The sequence below is a fragment of the Haliotis asinina genome, chromosome 4 (genome assembly GCF_037392515.1).
Source record: "Haliotis asinina isolate JCU_RB_2024 chromosome 4, JCU_Hal_asi_v2, whole genome shotgun sequence".
Lineage (NCBI taxonomy): Eukaryota > Metazoa > Mollusca > Gastropoda > Lepetellida > Haliotidae > Haliotis > Haliotis asinina.
This window is the reverse complement of record NC_090283.1, coordinates 82,243,619-82,267,263: the sequence shown is the minus strand read 5'-3', so window position 1 is coordinate 82,267,263 and position 23,645 is coordinate 82,243,619. Positions and strand designations below refer to the sequence as shown.

General features: G+C 40.1%; 1 protein-coding gene across 1 annotated transcript in view; it reads left to right on the top strand.

Moving 5' to 3' along the window:
• Positions 1-23,645, top strand: part of LOC137281992 (uncharacterized) — a 212,039-nt gene that overhangs the window by 75,816 nt on the left and 112,578 nt on the right. The window contains exon 4 of the mRNA XM_067813748.1: positions 16,381-16,460. Within this exon, the coding sequence (XP_067669849.1) occupies positions 16,381-16,460 (80 nt within the window). The remainder of the gene's footprint in view (positions 1-16,380; positions 16,461-23,645) is intronic.

The following is a 23,645-nucleotide window of genomic DNA, read 5'->3' as shown; positions in this document are numbered from 1 at the left end:
TGTGTCTCTGTTTGCATTACGTGGACTTGTGTCTCTGTTCCCTTCACGTCTCTGGTGAAGAGTGTACTTGTATCTCTGCACTCTCAGCTGTTTTGTGCGTGAATTACATTAACTTAGTTTGGCACTGTTAGTGTGAGGTCTCCCTTTCAACATATCGTGGAGTGAATGGATGTGATGCTGCCTTCAGAGTGGATTAAGCATGTCAGTCTCTGCTACTTTTGAATGGATTTATTTACAATGAAACGATTAGAAATGGAAATATTCCACCATCATCATCCTGCTCCTATCTCTCGCACGTAACTTATACTGATTGAAGATTTACGACAAAATAATTGAGACTTTTAAAATTGATTATCAATGATTTTTTTGTAAGGAAATGGAAATCTAAGTACTTAGTTGCTGGTTTGAGGGAACGGCTTGGTTTACGGAGATTGATGGGGGATTTCAATATAGATTGCTTATTGCTCATGATATCAACAGAAAAAATTATATGGGTTTTCAATCTTTTCACTGATTCATTGTTGGCATAACAGAGAGCTGATATTGAAATTATCCAAGAGGAAGATATTGCCACTACGTTTTCCCAATGAGCATCAGATTACGTTTATGCTCATCCTTCACAACCAGCTATGGTTTTGATGGATCTGTGATATTTGAGAGCCAGGTTTTCTGATTTCTTTATGTTGTTATAAATACGTCTTTTTATGTTCTGTTTTCACATGTTCAGGTGTCACTATTGTCCTGATATCAAGATAGACATTGCTCCATGGGTGGTTTTCACTGACTCAAACACACACATTTCCACTTAGTTAATCACAGATATACATTTCTGCAGTTGATCACAGACATACATTTTCACAATTGATCATGGATATTCATTTCCACAGTAAGTCAAAGACACACATTTCCACAGTTCATCACAAACACACATTTCCACAGTTCATCACAAACACACATTGCCACAGCTGATCACTAACACACATTTCCACATCCGATCACAAACACACATTTCCACAGTTGATCACAAACACACATTTCCACAGTTGATCACAAACACACATTGCCACAGTTGATCACTAACACACATTTCCACATCCGATCACAAACACATTTCCACAGTCAATCACAAACACACTTTTTCACAGTCAGTCACAAATGCACATTGCAACAGTTGCTCTCAAACACACATTTAACACAGTCAATCACAAACACACATTTCCACAGTTGACCACACACATTTTCACAGTTGATCACAGACACACATGTCCACAGTTGACCAGAGACTTTTTCCACATAATTCCACAATTGATCAGAGATGCATATTTCCACAGTGGAATATGCTGTTTCTTCATATTCCATTACTGTTCGAGGGAGAGTTCTTTCCACATATTCCATTACTGTTCCAGGGAGAGTTCTTTCCACATATTCCATTACTGTTCCAGGGAGTGCTGTTTCTGCATATTCCATTACTGTTCCAGGGAGCGCTGTTTCTCCATATTCCATTACTGTTCGAGGGAGAGATCTTTCCACATATTCCATTATAGTTCCAATGAGTGCTCTTTCCACATACTCCATTACTGTTCCAGGGAGTGCTGTTTCTGCATATTCCATTACTGTTCTAGTGAGTGCTGTTTCCTCATATTCCATTATAGTTCCAATGAGTGCTGTTTCCTCATATTCCATTATAGATCCAATGAGTGCTCTTTCCACATACTCCATTACTGTTCCAGGGAGTGCTGTTTCTGCATATTCCATTACTGTTCTAGGGAGAGCTCTTTCCTCATATTCCATTATAGTTCCAATGAGTGCTCTTTCCACATACTCCATTACTGTTCCAGGGAGAGTTCTTTCCACATATTCCATTACAGTTCCAGGGAGTGCTGTTTCCTCATATTCCATTACTGTTCCAGGGATTGCTGTTTCTTCATATTCCATTACTGTTCTAGGGAGTGCTGTTTCCTCATATTCCATTATAGATCCAATGAGTGCTCTTTCCTCGTGTTTCATTATAGTTCCAATGAGTGCTCTTTCCACATACTCCATTACTGTTCCAGGGAGTGCTGTTTCTGCATATTCCATTACTGTTCTAGGGAGTGCTCTTTCCACATACTCCATTACTGTTCCAGGGAGCGCTGTTTCCTCATATTCCATTACTAATCCAGGGAGAGTTCTTTCCACATATTCCATTACAGTTCCAGGGAGTGCTGTTTCCTCATATTCCATTACTGTTCCAGGGATTGCTGTTTCTTCATATTCCATTACTGTTCTAGGGATTGCTGTTTCTTCATATTCCATTACTGTTCCAGGGAGTGCTCTTTCCACATACTCCATTACTGTTCCAGGGAGCGCTGTTTCCTCATATTCCATTACTAATCCAGGGAGAGTTCTTTCCACATACTCCATTACAGTTCCAGGGAGTCCTCTTTCTTCATATTCCATTACTGTTCTAGGGAGTGCTGTTTCCTCATATTCCATTATAGTTCCAGGGAGAGTTCTTTCCACATATTCCATTACAGATCCAGGGAGTGCTGTTTCTTCATATTCCATTATAGTTCCAATCAGTGCTCCTTCCACATACTCCATTACTGGTCCAGGGAGAGTTCTTTCCACATATTCCATTACAGTTCCAGGGAGTGCTGTTTCCTCATATTCCATTACTGTTCCAGGGATTGCTGTTTCTTCATATTCCATTACTGTTCTAGGGATTGCTGTTTCTTCATATTCCATTACTGTTCTAGGGAGTGCTGTTTCCTCATATTCCATTATAGTTCCAGGGAGAGTTCTTTCCACATATTCCATTACAGATCCAGGGAGTGCTGTTTCTTCATATTCCATTATAGTTCCAATGAGTGCTCCTTCCACATACTCCATTACTGGTCCAGGGAGAGTTCTTTCCACATATTCCATTACAGTTCCAGGGAGTGCTGTTTCCTCATATTCCATTACTGTTCCAGGGATTGCTGTTTCTTCATATTCCATTACTGTTCTAGGGATTGCTGTTTCTTCATATTCCATTACTGTTCTAGGGAGTGCTCTTTCCACATACTCCATTACTGTTCCAGGGAGCGCTGTTTCCTCATATTCCATTACTAATCCAGGGAGAGTTCTTTCCACATATTCCATTACAGTTCCAGGGAGTGCTCTTTCTTCATAGTCCGTTACTGTTCTAGGGAGTGCTGTTTCCTCATATTCCATTATAGTTCCAATGAGTGCTCCTTCCACATAGTCCATTACTAATCCAGGGAGTGTTGTTTCTGTATATTCCATTACTGTTCCAGGGAGTGCTCTTTCTTCATATTCCATTATAGTTCGAATGAGTGCTCTTTCTGCATATTCCATTACAGTTCCAGGGAGTGCTCTTTCCACATATTCCATTACTGTTCCAATGAGTGCTGTTTCCTCATATTCCATTATAGTTCCAATGAGTGCTCTTTCTGCATATTCCATTACTGTTCCAGGGAGAGTTCTTTCCACATACTCCATTACAGTTCCAGGGAGTGCTGTTTCTTCATTTTCCATTATAGTTCCAATGAGTGCTCCTTCCACATAGTCCATTACTAATCCAGGGAGTGTTGTTTCTGTATATTCCATTACTGTTCCAGGGAGTGCTCTTTCTTCATATTCCATTATAGTTCGAATGAGTGCTCTTTCTGCATATTCCATTACAGTTCCAGGGAGTGCTCTTTCCACATATTCCATTACTGTTCCAATGAGTGCTGTTTCCTCATATTCCATTATAGTTCCAATGAGTGCTCTTTCTGCATATTCCATTACTGTTCCAGGGAGAGTTCTTTCCACATACTCCATTACAGTTCCAGGGAGTGCTGTTTCTTCATTTTCCATTATAGTTCCAATGAGTGCTCTTTCCACACACTGCATTACTGTTCCAGGGAGTGCTGTTTCCTCATATTCCATTATAGTTCCAATGAGTGCTCTTTCCACATACTCCATTACTGTTCCAGGGAGTGCTCTTTCTGTATATTCCATTACTGTTCCAGGGAGAGTTCTTTCCACATATTCCATTACTGTTCCAGGGAGTGCTCTTTCTTCATATTCCATTACTGTTCTAGTGAGTGCTGTTTCCTCATATTCCATTATAGTTCCAATGAATGCTCTTTCCACATACTCCATTACTGTTCCAGGGAGTGCTGTTTCCTCTTATTCCATTATAGTTCGAATGAGTGCTCTTTCTGCATATTCCATTACAGATCCAGGGAGTGCTCTTTCCACATATTCCATAACTGTTCCAGGGAGTGCTCTTTCCACATATTCCATTACTGTTCCAGGGAGAGTTCTTTCCACATATTCCATTATAGTTCCAATGAGTGCTCTTTCCACATATTCCATTACAGTTCCAGGGAGTGCTCTTTCCACATATTCCATTACTGTTCCAGGGAGTGCTCTTTCCACATACTTCATTACTGTTCCAGAGAGTGCTGTTTCCTCATATTCCATTATAGTTCCAATGAGTGCTCTTTCCACATACCCCATAACTGTTCCAGGGAGTGCTGTTTCCTCATGTTCCATTATAGTTCCAATGAGTGCTCTTTCCACATACTCCATTACAGCTCCAGGGAGCGCTCTTTCCACATATTCCATTACTGTTCTAGGGAGTGCTGTTTCTTCATATTCCATTACTGTTCCAGGGAGAGTTCTTTCCACATATTCCATTACTGTTCCAGGGAGAGTTCTTTCCACATATTCCATTACTGTTCCAGGGAGTGCTGTTTCTGCATATTCCATTACTGTTCCAGGGAGCGCTGTTTCTCCATATTCCATTACTGTTCGAGGGAGAGATCTTTCCACATATTCCATTATAGTTCCAATGAGTGCTCTTTCCACATACTCCATTACTGTTCCAGGGAGTGCTGTTTCTGCATATTCCATTACTGTTCTAGTGAGTGCTGTTTCCTCATATTCCATTATAGTTCCAATGAGTGCTGTTTCCTCATATTCCATTATAGATCCAATGAGTGCTCTTTCCACATACTCCATTACTGTTCCAGGGAGTGCTGTTTCTGCATATTCCATTACTGTTCTAGGGAGAGCTCTTTCCTCATATTCCATTATAGTTCCAATGAGTGCTCTTTCCACATACTCCATTACTGTTCCAGGGAGAGTTCTTTCCACATATTCCATTACAGTTCCAGGGAGTGCTGTTTCCTCATATTCCATTACTGTTCCAGGGATTGCTGTTTCTTCATATTCCATTACTGTTCTAGGGAGTGCTGTTTCCTCATATTCCATTATAGATCCAATGAGTGCTCTTTCCTCGTGTTTCATTATAGTTCCAATGAGTGCTCTTTCCACATACTCCATTACTGTTCCAGGGAGTGCTGTTTCTGCATATTCCATTACTGTTCTAGGGAGTGCTCTTTCCACATACTCCATTACTGTTCCAGGGAGCGCTGTTTCCTCATATTCCATTACTAATCCAGGGAGAGTTCTTTCCACATATTCCATTACAGTTCCAGGGAGTGCTGTTTCCTCATATTCCATTACTGTTCCAGGGATTGCTGTTTCTTCATATTCCATTACTGTTCTAGGGATTGCTGTTTCTTCATATTCCATTACTGTTCCAGGGAGTGCTCTTTCCACATACTCCATTACTGTTCCAGGGAGCGCTGTTTCCTCATATTCCATTACTAATCCAGGGAGAGTTCTTTCCACATACTCCATTACAGTTCCAGGGAGTCCTCTTTCTTCATATTCCATTACTGTTCTAGGGAGTGCTGTTTCCTCATATTCCATTATAGTTCCAGGGAGAGTTCTTTCCACATATTCCATTACAGATCCAGGGAGTGCTGTTTCTTCATATTCCATTATAGTTCCAATCAGTGCTCCTTCCACATACTCCATTACTGGTCCAGGGAGAGTTCTTTCCACATATTCCATTACAGTTCCAGGGAGTGCTGTTTCCTCATATTCCATTACTGTTCCAGGGATTGCTGTTTCTTCATATTCCATTACTGTTCTAGGGATTGCTGTTTCTTCATATTCCATTACTGTTCTAGGGAGTGCTGTTTCCTCATATTCCATTATAGTTCCAGGGAGAGTTCTTTCCACATATTCCATTACAGATCCAGGGAGTGCTGTTTCTTCATATTCCATTATAGTTCCAATGAGTGCTCCTTCCACATACTCCATTACTGGTCCAGGGAGAGTTCTTTCCACATATTCCATTACAGTTCCAGGGAGTGCTGTTTCCTCATATTCCATTACTGTTCCAGGGATTGCTGTTTCTTCATATTCCATTACTGTTCTAGGGATTGCTGTTTCTTCATATTCCATTACTGTTCTAGGGAGTGCTCTTTCCACATACTCCATTACTGTTCCAGGGAGCGCTGTTTCCTCATATTCCATTACTAATCCAGGGAGAGTTCTTTCCACATATTCCATTACAGTTCCAGGGAGTGCTCTTTCTTCATAGTCCGTTACTGTTCTAGGGAGTGCTGTTTCCTCATATTCCATTATAGTTCCAATGAGTGCTCCTTCCACATAGTCCATTACTAATCCAGGGAGTGTTGTTTCTGTATATTCCATTACTGTTCCAGGGAGTGCTCTTTCTTCATATTCCATTATAGTTCGAATGAGTGCTCTTTCTGCATATTCCATTACAGTTCCAGGGAGTGCTCTTTCCACATATTCCATTACTGTTCCAATGAGTGCTGTTTCCTCATATTCCATTATAGTTCCAATGAGTGCTCTTTCTGCATATTCCATTACTGTTCCAGGGAGAGTTCTTTCCACATACTCCATTACAGTTCCAGGGAGTGCTGTTTCTTCATTTTCCATTATAGTTCCAATGAGTGCTCCTTCCACATAGTCCATTACTAATCCAGGGAGTGTTGTTTCTGTATATTCCATTACTGTTCCAGGGAGTGCTCTTTCTTCATATTCCATTATAGTTCGAATGAGTGCTCTTTCTGCATATTCCATTACAGTTCCAGGGAGTGCTCTTTCCACATATTCCATTACTGTTCCAATGAGTGCTGTTTCCTCATATTCCATTATAGTTCCAATGAGTGCTCTTTCTGCATATTCCATTACTGTTCCAGGGAGAGTTCTTTCCACATACTCCATTACAGTTCCAGGGAGTGCTGTTTCTTCATTTTCCATTATAGTTCCAATGAGTGCTCTTTCCACACACTCCATTACTGTTCCAGGGAGTGCTGTTTCCTCATATTCCATTATAGTTCCAATGAGTGCTCTTTCCACATACTCCATTACTGTTCCAGGGAGTGCTCTTTCTGTATATTCCATTACTGTTCCAGGGAGAGTTCTTTCCACATATTCCATTACTGTTCCAGGGAGTGCTCTTTCTTCATATTCCATTACTGTTCTAGTGAGTGCTGTTTCCTCATATTCCATTATAGTTCCAATGAATGCTCTTTCCACATACTCCATTACTGTTCCAGGGAGTGCTGTTTCCTCTTATTCCATTATAGTTCGAATGAGTGCTCTTTCTGCATATTCCATTACAGATCCAGGGAGTGCTCTTTCCACATATTCCATAACTGTTCCAGGGAGTGCTCTTTCCACATATTCCATTACTGTTCCAGGGAGAGTTCTTTCCACATATTCCATTATAGTTCCAATGAGTGCTCTTTCCACATATTCCATTACAGTTCCAGGGAGTGCTCTTTCCACATATTCCATTACTGTTCCAGGGAGTGCTCTTTCCACATACTTCATTACTGTTCCAGAGAGTGCTGTTTCCTCATATTCCATTATAGTTCCAATGAGTGCTCTTTCCACATACCCCATAACTGTTCCAGGGAGTGCTGTTTCCTCATGTTCCATTATAGTTCCAATGAGTGCTCTTTCCACATACTCCATTACAGCTCCAGGGAGCGCTCTTTCCACATATTCCATTACTGTTCTAGGGAGTGCTGTTTCTTCATATTCCATTACTGTTCCAGGGAGAGTTCTTTCCACATATTCCATTACTGTTCCAGGGAGTGCTCTTTCTTCATAGTCCATTACTGTTCTAGGGAGTGCTGTTTCCTCATATTCCATTACTGTTCCAATGAGTGGTCTTTCCACATACTCCATTACTGTTCCAGGGAGTGCTCTTTCTGTATATTCCATTACTGTTCCAGGGAGTGCTCTTTCTTCATATTCCATTACTGTTCTAGGGAGTGCTGATTCCTCATATTCCATTATAGATCCAATAAGTGCTCTTTCCACATACTCCATTACTGTTCCAGGGAGTGCTGTTTCCTCATATTAAATTATAGTTCCAATGAGTGCTCTTTCTGCATATTCCATTACAGTTCCAGGGAGTGCTCTTTCCACATATTCCATTACTGTTCCAGGGAGTGCTGTTTCTGTATATTCCATTACTGTTCCAGGGAGAGTTCTTTCCACATATTCCATTACTGTTCCAGGGAGTGCTCTTTCGCCATATTCCATTACTGTTCTAGGGAGTGCTGTTTCCTCATATTCCATTATAGTTCCAATGAGTGCTCTTTCCACATACTCCATTACTGTTCCAGAGAGTGCTGTTTCCTCATATTCCATTATAGTTCCAATGAGTGCTCTTTCCACATACTCCATTACTGTTCCAGGGAGTGCTGTTTCCTCGTATTCCATTATAGTTCCAATGAGTGCTCTTTCCACATATTCCATTACAGTTCCAGGGAGTGCTCTTTCCACATATTCCATTACTGTTCCAGGGAGTGCTGTTTCTTCATATTCCATTACTGTTCCAGGGAGAGTTCTTTCCACATATTCCATTACTGTTCCAGGGAGTGCTCTTTCTTCATATTCCATTACTGTTCTAGGGAGTGCTGTTTCCTCATATTCCATTATTGTTCCAATGAGTGCTCTTTCCACATACTCCATTACTGTTCCAGGGAGTGCTGTTTCCTCGTGTTTCATTATAGTTCCAATGAGTGCTCTTTCCACATACTCCATTACTGTTCCAGGGAGTGCTGTTTCCTCATGTTCCATTATAGTTCCAATGAGTGCTGTTTCTTCATATTCCATTACTGTTCCAGGGAGTGCTCTTTCTTCATATTCCATTACTGTTCCAGGGAGAGTTCTTTCCACATATTCCATTACTGTTCCAGGGAGTGCTCTTTCTTCATATTCCATTACTGTTCCAGGGAGTGCTGTTTCCTCATATTCCATTATAGTTCCAATGAGTGCTCTTTCTGTATATTCCATTACTGTTCCAGGGAGTGCTGTTTCCTCATGTTTCATTATAGTTCCAATGAGTGCTCTTTCCACATATTCCATTACTGTTCCAGGGAGTGCTGTTTCCTCATGTTCCATTATAGTTCCAATGAGTGCTCTTTCTGCATATTCCATTACAGTTCCAGGGAGTGCTCTTTCCACATATTCCATTACTGTTCCAGGGAGTGCTCTTTCCACATATTCCATTACTGTTCCAGGGAGTGCTCTTTCCACATACTCCATTACTGTTCTAGGGAGTGCTGTTTCCACATATTCCATTACTGATCCAGGGAGTGCTGTTTCTACATTTTCCATTATTGTTTTGGGTGTTTGACAATGATGCTGGAGTATACGGTGTTACAGGAAGTGATGCATATTAACCTGTGTTTTTGGCGGTTATTATGAGGGATGAATATGCATGGTGTTTTTCAAAGGTGTTTCCAGTGTTGATAACTCCAGGCATGGCTTACAGTCACATTGGCAGCCATTGATCCATTGTGGCTGGAAAGTACGTTTTAACTGGATGATTCAGTCCAGTTACCTTCAGCCAGAATATCCTCAGCATCTATGTCATGAGGGGAATTTTGTTATGTTTGAAAATAGCATGGTGTATCATCTCATCCAGTGACCCGCTGACCTGCGAGAGGGCTAGCACTTATCCCAGTCACACCAGGAAGAAGGTTCAAGATTGGGTTTCCCCATGTCTAATTGTATATATACCCTGTGTTTGTAAAGGGGCAAGCTCTGTTGAGCCTGCTTGAGCCTGCTTTAATATGTCAGTTGACACCCAGACGTGTCTTAGTTCTAAACATCTGTGATTTACAAATACTTTCTTTTCGTTTCATTTCATGAATTAATGTCTTTTCTGTGTAAAAATGGTTTCTCACAGATGTTTTCAGAACAAAATGTTAAATTATCCAAATATATATGTTTCCGGACAAATTTTTGAGCCTTACCACAGAAATGTAAACATCTCATCTTCTGCTGAAAGAAATCTCTTGCTTACGTTTTGTTCCTGGAATCCCCAGATGCACCAATGTAGCCTTTATTCACTGACATCAGCTTTCAGTATTTCATTGTTTTCATAATTTTCAACTGTTTACAAGATATGTGTTATATATGAAAATTTTGTAATTTCTTTCTGGCATGTGGTCCAGAGTGTATTTCTAAATGTCAACATAGTATACATGATGCAGCTTAACGCATTATACATGCTTTATTAGTTTGTCCTCTGAGAAGTAGTATATTTCAAAGGGCTAAGTCTGGCACATGATTGGTTGATTTTCTTTCATACATGATTGGTTGATTTGCTGACCCTGGTTCATGATTTGCTTACCATGGGTCATGATTGGTTGACCAGTTAACTGTTTGGGTAATTACTCTGGTACGTGATTGATGTCTGTCATTGTTTATCATAGAGTGATGTATGTCTATTGTAGTTTGTCACACAGTGGTGTATGTCTATAATTGTTTGTTACATAATGGCTTATGTTTATCATTGTTTGTCACAATGGTATATGTCTTTTATTGTTTGTCACAATGGTATATGTCTTTTATTGTTTTGTCACAATGGTATATGTCTATTATTGTTTGTCAGCCTATGGTGTATGTCTGTCATTATTTGTCACTCAATGGTGTATGTCTATCAGTGTTTGTGACACAATAATATATGTCTGTTGTTATTGGTCACACAATTTTGTGTATTTCTATCATTGGTCACACAATTTGGTGTATTTCTATCATTGGTCACACAATTTTGTGTATTTCTATCATTGGTCACACAATTATCAATGTCTATCATGATATCTCAAACAATGGTCTTTGCCTATGACTGTCACTCATGGTGTATGTCTATCATTGTTTGTCACACAATGGTCTTTGCCTATGACTGTCACTCATGGTGTATGTCTATCATTGTTTGTCACACAATGGTCTTTGCCTATGACTGTCACTCATGGTGTATGTCTATCATTGTTTGTCACACAATGGTCTTAGCCTATGACTGTCACTCATGGTGTATGTCTATCATTGTTTGCCACACAATGGTCTTTGCCTATGACTGTCACTCATGGTGTATGTCTATCATTGTTTGTCACACAGTGGTCTTTGCCTATGACTGTCACTCATGGTGTATGTCTATCATTGTTTGTCACACAATGGTCTTAGCCTATGACTGTCACTCATGGTGTATGTCTATCATTGTTTGCCACACAATGGTCTTTGCCTATGACTGTCACTCATGGTGTATGTCTATCATTGTTTGTCACACAATGGTCTTTGCCTATGACTGTCACTCATGGTGTATGTCTATCATTGTTTGTCACACAATGGTCTTAGCCTATGACTGTCACTCATGGTGTATGTCTATCATTGTTTGCCACACAATGGTCTTTGCCTATGACTGTCACTCATGGTGTATGTCTATCATTGTTTGTCACACAATGGTCTTTGCCTATGACTGTCACTCATGGTGTATGTCTGTCATTGTTTGTCACACAATGGTCTTAGCCTATGACTGTCACTCATGGTGTATGTCTATCATTGTTTGTCACACAATGGTCTTTGCCTATGACTGTCACTCATGGTGTATGTCTATCATTGTTTGTCACACAATGGTCTTTGCCTATGACTGTCACTCATGGTGTATGTCTATCATTGTTTGTCACACAATGGTCTTTGCCTATGACTGTCACTCATGGTGTATGTCTGTCATTGTTTGTCACACAATGGTCTTTGCCTATGACTGTCACTCATGGTGTATGTCTATCATTGTTTGTCACACAATGGTCTTTGCCTATGACTGTCACTTATGGTGTATGTCTATCATTGTTTGTCACACAATGGTCTTTGCCTATGACTCACTCATGGTGTATGTCTATCATTGTTTGTCACACAATGGTCTTTGCCTATGACTGTCACTCATGGTGTATGTCTATCATTGTTTGTCACACAATGGTCTTTGCCTATGACTGTCACTCATGGTGTATGTCTATCATTGTTTGCCACACAATGGTCTTAGCCTATGACTGTCACTCATGATGTATGTCTATCATTGTTTGTCACACAATGATCTATGTATGTCATTATTTGTAACACAGTGGTGTATGCCTATCATTGCCTTTCATGTCTGGGTAAAGCGCAAGTGTATTTAACCAGGAATACAACACTGTTTGAAACAAATAGATAGACTTGTCTTTATTGTCACATGGCTTGACATTTCACTTCTTCAACTAGTTTGAGGAGTGTAATTTGCCAATTGCTTCTATTTACCTACTGGCAGAGATGCAATCAATACGACTTGGCATCAGTGTCTCAACACCTGCAACATGAATCTTCCGCTTCGTCATCACAGCTGACAGGATCAGGATGCTTTACTGCTACTTTGTTACAGCTAGCACCTGTTCCTGATAATATCACACCCTATCAAGTAGATGACATAACATTGCTGGTGATATCACACTCTATATATACATTGCATCAAGTAGATGACATTGCTGGTGATATCACAAACTAATGACTTGGGCAAATAGGTGACATTGCTGGTGATATCACAGACTACTAACTTGAGTAAATAGATGACATTGCTGGTGATATCACAAACTACTAACTTGTAAATAGATGACATTGCTGGTGATATCACAGACTACTAACTTGAGTAAATAGATGACATTGCTGGTGATATCACAGACTACTAACTTGAGTAAATAGATGACATTGCTGGTGATGTCACAGACTACTAACTTGAGTAAATAGATGACATTGCTGGTGATATCACAGACTATTGATTGGTGTAAGACTGATGCCATTCCAGGTTGAGGTGTGTGATTTCAAGGACTCCTGATGATAAATGATATTTTTTGTTTTGTCACATACTATATGTCATAGCTTATGTTTACCCTATAAGTTTCCTGGTGATATCATAAACTTCATATCATAGCTTATGTTTTACAGTTAATTATCCCCTTCCGTGGATTTGGCGCGATGTGGGGGATATAGTATTAGGCTCCGTCTGTCCATCCATGCATATGAATTGGAATATCTTAAGAACTGTTGGCTAGATTCTTTTTGTTCCCGGCAACAACAGAATTGCGGTGGATATAGAAATGAGTTACGTCCATCTGTATGTCCATGCGTCTGCAATACTTTGTCCAGTCTCCTAAACTATTCATGATAGCTTAGCTAAACATGGTACACATGTCCAGCATGATCCCAATATGTGCCTTGTGAGGGTTAGAGGATGTGACCTTGTTCGGAGCAGATCACCTAAACTACAGATGCTAGCTGTATATGATGTGCCTTTTGGGGTTTATAATAAAAATAATAATAATAATTTGTTTTACATGTAACAGAGCATGACAACACAATGAAAGGACAAGAGCACAGGAACAAACGAATATATAAATACAATGAGGTTAAAAACAGAAAAAAAACAGAAGGAAACATGAAGGTAATTGATGCATTAAAATACTTGATAAATACTACATATAATAAACATGATAAAGCAATTGCAATGTGTTATGTATAATAACTGAGACAGATGCACTTTAAAATAATCTTGACAGTCATTTAAAAGGGCTTAGACCCAGATATGAATTTTATTTTTTGCGGTTTGCCTGGAAAGATGTTTATGTTTACTTCATGTTTATTTACGACCTGCACCTTCATTACTTTTTAAGGTTGATTTGATAATTTGTGGTGGGAGATTATGTCACCTTAGTGACTGTGTTTGTTTTCTGTGAGATGAGATGTTATAAAGCATACTTAGTGCAATGTTGAGTGTATGATATTCCTGGTGATATCACATACTTCATATTATAGCTTGTTATGGAGAAAAGGCAATGTGATATCAGGCAGTACATATCATGGCAGGGGATGTCAGTAGAGTGATACAGAGGAGATATGTGTACTAAGTATGTGATAGAGAGGAGATATGTGTAGTAAGTGTGTGATAGAGAGGAGATATGTGTAGTAAGTATGTGATAGAGAGGAGATATGTGTAGTAAGTGTGTGATAGAGAGGAGATATGTGTACTAAGTATGTGATAGAGAGGAGATATGTGTAGTAAGTGTATGATAGAGAGGAGATATGTGTAGTAAGTGTGTGATAGAGAGGAGATATGTGTAGTAAGTGTGTGATAGAGAGGAGATATGTGTAGTAAGTGTGTGATAGAGAGGAGATATATGTAGTAAGTGTGTGATAGAGAGGAGATATGTGTAGTAAGTGTGTGATAGAGAGGAGATATGTGTAGTAAGTGTGTGATAGAGAGGAGATATGTGTAGTAAGTGTGTGATAGAGGAGATATGTGTAGTAAGTGTGTGATAGAGAGGAGATATGTGTAGTAAGTGTGTGATAGAGAGGAGATATGTGTAGTAAGTGTGTGATAGAGGAGATATATGTAGTAAGTGTGTGATAGAGAGGAGATATGTGTAGTAAGTGTGTGATAGAGAGGAGATATGTGTAGTAAGTGTGTGATAGAGAGGAGATATGTGTAGTAAGTGTATGATAGAGAGGAGATATGTGTAGTAAGTATGTGATAGAGAGGAGATATGTGTAGTAAGTGTGTGATAGAGAGGAGATATGTGTAGTAAGTGTGTGATAGAGAGGAGATATGTGTAGTAAGTGTATGATAGAGAGGAGATATGTGTAGTAAGTGTGTGATAGAGAGGAGATATGTGTAGTAAGTGTGTGATAGAGAAGAGATATGTGTAGTAAGTGTATGATAGAGAGGAGATATGTGTAGTAAGTGTGTGATAGAGAGGAGATATGTGTAGTAAGTGTGTGATAGAGAGGAGATATGTGTAGTAAGTGTGTGATAGAGAGGAGATATGTGTAGTAAGTGTATGATAGAGAGGAGATATGTGTAGTAAGTGTATGATAGAGAGGAGATATGTGTAGTAAGTGTATGATAGAGAGGAGATATGTGTAGTAAGTATGTGATAGAGAGGAGATATGTGTAGTAAGTGTGTGATAGAGAGGAGATATGTGTAGTAAGTGTGTGATAGAGAGGAGATATGTGTAGTAAGTGTGTGATAGAGAGGAGATATGTGTAGTAAGTGTATGATAGAGAGGAGATATGTGTAGTAAGTGTATGATAGAGAGGAGATATGTGTAGTAAGTGTTTGATAGAGAGGAGATATGTGTAGTAAGTGTGTGATAGAGAGGAGATATGTGTAGTAAGTGTGTGATAGAGAGGAGATATATGTAGTAAGTGTGTGATAGAGAGGAGATATGTGTAGTAAGTGTGTGATAGAGAGGAGATATGTGTAGTAAGTGTATGATAGAGAGGAGATATATGTAGTAAGTGTGTGATAGAGAGGAGATATGTGTAGTAAGTGTGTGATAGAGAGGAGATATGTGTAGTAAGTGTGTGATAGAGAGGAGATATGTGTAGTAAGTGTGTGATAGAGAGGAGATATGTGTAGTAAGTGTGTGATAGAGAGGAGATATGTGTAGTAAGTGTGTGATAGAGAGGAGATATGTGTAGTAAGTGTGTGATAGAGAGGAGATATGTGTAGTAAGTATGTGATAGAGAGGAGAAGGATAACATACTTACAGTCAGGGAGTATTCAGCAGCGGCTGGCTTCTCTCTGTCAAGCTTACATCAACACATAAGGCCTAGGCCATGCTTCACACTCAACAATGTCACCAGTGCAGGTCTACCTCATGTTAGACTGTGTTGATAAACACCCGCACAGCTTCTCCCACTAGCAGAGGTTCATTTTGATCAGTTTTTCCCCAGCCGGTGTAATTTGTAGTGTGAGCTATCATTGGCTGGTGAGTCTCTGAAAGGGGCGTCCCTATAACGAGTCAGCGTGGTGGCGGTGTGCTGTCGGTTGGCACAACGCTAGTATGGATACTACTAGAAGGTGTACTGGAGAGTTTCAGTAGGAGCATTGTCCAGTTGGCTCATCACCTACAGCTTTATAATCCAGCAGCCAGTCTGCCCCAGTGATTGTCCCTGTCAGCACAAAGCACCTCGCTTCACTGACGGTGTCCCAGAGGAACTACCCAGCACCTACTGCTGTGACACCCTAGTGGCACAAACACTCACTTAATCTTATCAGACTCAAGTCTTACGACTGATTACCAATCATTGTTAAGAGCAAACATCCCCTGTCTGGGAACAGAGGGGTTGGGTGATCTTAGACCGTCAGGTCGTGGAGTATACTGTCACAGTTTACCAGTGTTGTTCCATTCCAGAGGCCAACACGGATCCGGACGGACAGACCCCCGTGCGGACACACCAGGTTCTCCGCAGGATTGCTCCCCTCCAGCTTCAGGTAAGTGATGGTTTGTGTCACCTCTTGTTACCAGCAGCTTACATCCTCAACATGAACAGGTTTGTTTATCTTCTGTGGTATTGGTATTATTGATAAACCACACTATCGTTTTCTCAATATGCCGACAGATATGGTTTGACCCGCCCACATATGTCCCCAGGAAAACAGCTTAAGAGTATTGGCTTTTGGAGGTGTTATTTCAACATGCCTAATGTCCACCGATTACCGCACAGAGTTCCTGCACAACGCCTGTATACATAATGGGGAAAAAATCAACATTGCTACAGTTATTTGTGTAGGAAATCTGAAAGTAGATTGCTCAGAAGCAGTGGTGAAGACACATAACAGGTGCTGTTATTATAACAGAATACAGAAACTGTCGTTTGTGGGCTGCCACAACAGAACATTTGTTGGGTATGTCTAGCAGACAATTGTCCTGTCACTGGGCTGCTGTAGTCCATGGGAGACAACACAGGCTAGAGAAAGGTGATTAATTCAATTACTCCTCCGGAAGATATTTACGTACAGATTATCATTTCTACAGATCATTTGATGAGTCATATCATCCATGTTAGTTTTTTGTACCAAATAATATATTACACTGGATAATTTTAGGTTTAATTTTGGATAATGAATTATACTTTGACAAATATTTCGCTGAAATTATGCAGATTGTTGGCATTTCTCTGTGGAACATAACTGCCAATGTCTCTAATTATCTCATTAAGTATAATTGTACTCACTTTGTTGTTCCTTCGCAATAACTTCCAGGAGAATCTAGGCTCTAAGTACTGTGTTATTAAATGTTATTATGTGAGTATCCCATGATATTTATGGAACTGGCACACTATTGTTGTGGATAATTGGATAATTTTCACTCACTCACTCACTGACTCACTCATTCATATTAATCTCAGTCGTGTGGTGCCAACTCTCACCAAGCGTGCAAGGTATTGGCAAACGGAAATGGTTGGTCATTTGCTTTGTGTCAGAAAAATCCTACCTTGGTCATACCAATACTGCAGCTGTTCCTGATGTGAGAGAAGGGGCACTGCAGGCAGATGCTGTACATAGACAAGGGGTAGGGAGTGGGGAGGACACTGTATTGGGACACTGTACAGGGTCACTGTATTGGAACACTGTAAGGAGAAACTGTACGTGGGACACTACAGTGGGACACTGTCGGGGGATACTGTAGGAAGACACTGTTGGGGAACACTGTACATAGACAGGGAGTGGGGAGGACACTGTATTGGGACACTGTAGACGGTCACTGGATTGGAACACTTTAAGGAGAAACTGTATGGGGGACACTGTAGGAAGACACTATGGGGGACACTATAGGGGTACACTGTAGAGGGACACTGGGTTGTAACACTGTTATCAAGCAAATAATGAGACTGTAGAGGGACACTGGGTTGTAACACTGTTATCAAGCAAATAATGAGACTGTAGAGGGACACTGGGTTGTAACACTGTTATCAAGCAAATAACAAGACTGTAGAGGGACACTGGGTTGTAACACTGTTATCAAGCAAATAACGAGAGAGTGGAGAGGGACACTGGGTTGTAACACTGTTATCAAGCAAATAATGAGACTGTAGAAGGTGACAGGGTTGGAACACTGAAGGGGAAACTGCATGGGGGACAGTCGGGAACATTGTTGGGGACGCTGTAGGCGAACACTGTCAGGGACACTGTATGGAGACACTGTAGGATACACTGTCGGGGAACACTGTAGAAGAGCACTGTAGGGGGATAGAGTATGTAGACACTTTAGGGGACACTGTGGGTAGATTCCGTAGATTGTTTACATCACTTTTCAAGGCTGTTTGCAATGTATTGCTGTGACATCATACAATAATTCATTAAACTTCATGATGTATGGATGAAACTAGGTACTGTTACTAATTACCCCAGCATAGGAGAACAAAGTGTTGCTTTGCTTCTTTCAAGTGTAAATTTCACAAAGTACACAGTCTACTTTCCTGAGAGATTTTGATAAATTTCCTATTTCAGTCTTAACTACATGTGAGGGGCTTTCAGTTCTGCAAAATGCAATTCATATGCAAGGGTGTTTGCTGAAAATATCCTTCTTTTTGGAGCTGTTTTGAACATAATGATATACTATGTTGGAGTTTTGCTACATTTGGAAATGTTTGTATGCACATGTGTGAAGACATTTTGTTGGAATAAAGCTTTCCACCCTCCGAAGCTTATTCCAAATGCTTCCTCCATCAACAGTCGTAAGCATGCACTGGTTTGTATTTTGCTAATATGCTCAAAGTGAACAAGCTGCCTCCTTCAGTGACCACATCCTGTGTCGTGTCATGTACATGTAGCCAAAGTCAAAGTCAAAAGGTTTATTGTACAAAAGGCCTTCCGCCCATATACAAGAGAATATGTATATAACAAAAAGTTACAAACAGGGAGTAACACATTCTTTAAGCAGTTCATTTCTTTTAATATATAGTGAAAGGTTTAATATTTGAGATTCGTTCTTAGCAGTTAAAACATATACGAAAGCTTGCGATGGTGGCATCTTTATCAAATGATCTTTAATATATTTCTTTCGAAGGTGACTTTATGGACACACAAACACAAAGTGAATTTCATTCTCTATTTCTATATTGCATAAGTGACAAATTCGTTGCGATTTTGCAATGGACACCTTTCTTCCCTTATTTTCGACAAGGTCTAATAAACCTAGTCGATATTTAATAAAATGGTTCCTTAAAGTTTCCGTTGTGAGTATTGATAAATATATTTCTGGTTAGAGTAAAGTCTTGAAAGTTCTGTAATAAGCATAACGTGAGCTATCTTCTAAATTTGAATGCCATTCTTGGTAAAACATATTTGCAGACCGCGTTCTAAATTCCTTAAGAAACATGTCAACACTTCCAACTGACTGACATAACATGAAACCATACCCATGGGAAAATAGAAGATTCCTTATATGCGTTACCCATGTAATTTTCCCCATGTTATCTAAATGTAAAAGCATATTGTATGCTATTTTAGGAAGATGCTGTTCGTGCATATGAAGAAGTTTGAACCAGTATTTTAAACATCTAATTTGGGAATTAATGTACATGGGGTATCTACCACATTCACCATATACCATTCAATTTGGTGTAGAAGACCCAACGCTTAGAAATATTTTACATGCTAATAAATGGACCTTCTCCAAACATTCATACCTCTGGAATCCCCATACCTCTGAGCCGTACAATAAAATTGGTTGTATCTGGGTATCAAAGAGTTTAAAGAATATTTTAGGTGGCATGGGTCCAACTTTATGAACAATTGAAATTACACTCATTAGGGCTTTCTTTGCACGCAATGAAACCTCTAAATGGTACATGTAGCATGGAAACCTACATCCATCACTATATACAACTGCATTACCAAATAGTCTTTAACATTAATGTGATCTCAACAGTCCAATTGATGTAAGCCACATACCTCAGCTCCAGTATAGAAATACTGGAAGTAGTTTTGTGTCAGAGACTTAAAAAACCTTGAAGTTCACACTGTTGATAACTCTTTGTGTGGCTTGTGTTTCAGTTTGTATTGCCTGAGGATGGAGGATACTTGAAGCTGATACACTCTCTTATATGTATAGCTTGTAACCTTATTCCACGACTCTCCCCCGGTACACCTCACATCCCTCTGCTTCACCACTGTTGTTAAATACAACCACATCAGTGTATTTTGTGTTCAAACCTAAATAAGATCTTGCATATGTGAAATCCAGCTATTGTTCTTCAAACCATTACCTCAACAGTATCCATATCTGGGCACAGCATGCCACGTCTACAAGGTTACGTGGGGTTTCTTTACCTGTTCAAATTCTTCACAATACTTACTTTTTCTACTCTGTTTGCTTTTTGTACTGTGTATACTTTTTAATATGTCCTCAGTAATAGTTTCAGAATGTTTCAAATTCAAAGGGCAACAAGTAGTGTCAGAAAGCCCAGCATGTAGTACCAGTAAGCCCAGCACGTAGTACCAGTAAGCCCAGCACGTAGTGCCAGTAAGGCCAGCACATAGTGCCAGTAAGCCCAGCACATAGTGTCAGTAAGCCCACCACGTAGTGCCAGTAAAGCCAATAAATAGTGCCAGTAAAGCTAATGAGTAGTGCCAGTAAAGCCAATAAATAGTGTCAGTAAAGCCAATGAGTAGTGCCAGTAAAGCCAATAAATAGTGCCAGTAAAGCCAATGAGTAGTGCCAGTAAAGCCAATGAATAGTGCCAGTAAAGCTTATGAGTAGGGCCAGTAAAGCCAATGAGTAGTGCCAGTAAAGCCAATAAATAGTGCCAGTAAAGCCAATGAGTAGTGCCTTTAAGACCACTAAGTTGTGCCAGCAAAGCCAATAAGTAGTTACAGTAGAGACAGTGAGTAGTACCAGTAAAGCTAATGAGTAGTGCCAGTAAAGCCATTAAATAGTGCCAGTAAAGCCTATGAGTAGTGCCAGTAAAGCCAATGAGTAGTGCCTTTAAGATCACTAACTTGTGCCAGTAAAGCCAATAAGTAGTTACAGTCGAGACAGTGAGTAGTACCAGTAAAGCAAATAGGTAGTGCTAGTAAGGCTATGAGTAGTGCATGTAAAGCCAACGAGTAGTCCCAATTGCCGACTTTATGTGCTGCGCAGTAGGTGCCTGAGTGTGTTAGTGTGAACCCTATATGAGATTACAAGCCAGAAAACAAAGCACTAGAATCCGTAGTTTACCAAGTAAGTATGATCCCAAAGATAATGTTATGTTATGCAACAATAATATCAGATGATTTCTCAGTGAGTGAGTGAGTGAGTTTAGTTTTACGCCGCACTCAGCAATATTACAGCTATATGGCGGCGGTCTGTAAATAATCGAGTCTGGACCAGACAATCCAGTGATCAACAACATGAGCGTCGATCTGCGCAATTGGGAACCGATGACATGTGTCAACCAAGTCAGCGAGTCTGACCACCCGATCCCGTTAGTCGCCTCTTACGACAAGCTGAGTCGCCCTTTATGGCAAGCATTGGTTGCTGAAGGCCTATTCTACCCGGGGACCTTCACGGGTCAGATGATTTCTCAAAGCAGTTCATTACTGTTCCCTCAATTCCTTGTCACTCATTCAACATTTTCATATCCTAGAGACACTTAAACACCAATGCTGATGCAGAATTGTCCTTTTCAAAGTCATTGCTGTCAAAAAATAGGTGTCTTTATTGAAAATATTATCATAGTGCATGTCTTCTGCTATCAAAGTGTTAAGGAGTTTACTTTTTTATGGATTGTGATATTGTCATCTCTCTGCATGTGCTGTTCTGAGGATTTCTTGTCCTAATTATTTACTTATTTAATGTAATGATTCTGTTGATTTTTTTTAAACACATATTAAGCATCTGTACATTTTGAGAGTTATAGGAATTTTTAAATCTTAGACCTCTTTCTTATAAAAGTGGCCAATAACCGTCCTCATGCACATGCAGCTTGGGAGAATGTTTTACACTTTAATCAATATCAGTTAGTGCCATTTCCATAGACCTCACTGGTAATCTGTCCATGCTATGCTGGTTAAAGGCATTTTAAAATAGTTCTGACCAATGTAAACATATGACAAACAGATGGGCTGATGGTTTATATTGCAAAGGTGGCGAATACCAGGGAACAGTGGCACGTGAGTGTGTTAATGAACCATGTAGTTACACTAAGACCAGCACAGTGACTGCAGAGATGTGTCCAATGTATGTAATATCAGCAACATGGAATCAAAGTCAATTCCACTTTCACAGGGTGAATATTTCATTGAGAACTGTATAGACTTACGCTTCTCGTTATTATTGATATCATGCTAAACGGTACTTATTCTTGATTGTTCAGATATAGCCTCTTCAACCTAATTATTGGCTCTGTGCTTAACTTAATCTTGATATGTACTCTCAATCTAATCCTGATCTGTACCCTCAACGTGAGCCTGATCTGTACCCCCATCAAATTCTGATCTGTACCCTCAATCCAATCTTGAGCTGTACCCTCAAACTAATCCTGATCTGTACCCTCAGTCTAATCCTGGGCTGTACCTTTAACCCAATCCTGATCCGTACCCTCAGCCTAATCCTGGGCTGTACGATCAACCTAATCCTAATGTGTACCCTCAGTCTGACCCTGATCTGTGTCCTCAGTCTAATCCTGATCTGTACTTTGAACCTGATCTTGGGCTGTACAATCAACATAACCCTGGACTGTACCATCAACCCAGTCCTGATCAGTACCCTCAACCTAATCCTGGACTGTACCATCAACCTAATCCTGATCTGTGTCCTCAGTCTAATCCTGATCTGTACTTTGAACCTGATCCTGGACTGTACCATCAACCTAATCCTGATCTGTATTCTCCACCTAATTCTGATCTGTACCCTCATCTAATCCTGATGTGTACCCTTAATCTAATCCTGGGCTGTTTCATCAACCTAATCCTGATGTGTACCCTCTACCTAATTCTGATCTGTACCCTCAACCTAATCCTGATCTGTACCCTCAATCTAATCCTGGGCTCTTTCATCAACCTAATCCTGATGTGTACCCTCTACCTTATACTGATCTGTACCCTCAACCCAATCTTGAGCTGTACCCTCAACTTAATCCTGATCAGTACCCTCAACCTAATCCTGATCTGTACCCTCAACCTAATCCTGATCTGTACCCTCAATCTAATCCTGGGCTGTTTCGTCAACCTAATCCTGATGTGTACCCTCTACCTAATTCTGATCTGTACCCTCAACCTAATCCTGATCTGTACCCTCCATCTAATCCTGGGCTGTATCATCAACCTAATCCTGATGTGTACCCTCTACCTTATACTGATCTGTACCCTCAACCCTGATCAGTACCCTCAACCTAATCCTGATCTGTACCCTCAACCTAATCCTGATCCGTACTCTCAACCTAATTCTGATGTGTACCCTCAATCTAATCCTGATCTGTACCCTCAATCTGATCCTGGGCAGTACCCTTAGCTTAAGTCAGGTCAGTATCTCCAACCTAATCCTGGGCCGTACCTTCAGTGTGAAACATGTTTCTTGTAACTCACATTAATGTTGCTGCAATATTACAAACAGCACCATCAACCTTAATTTCACCCACTCTCTGTTCTTCAGCGTAATCTTGGCCTAAACCTTCAACCTAATCCTGGTCA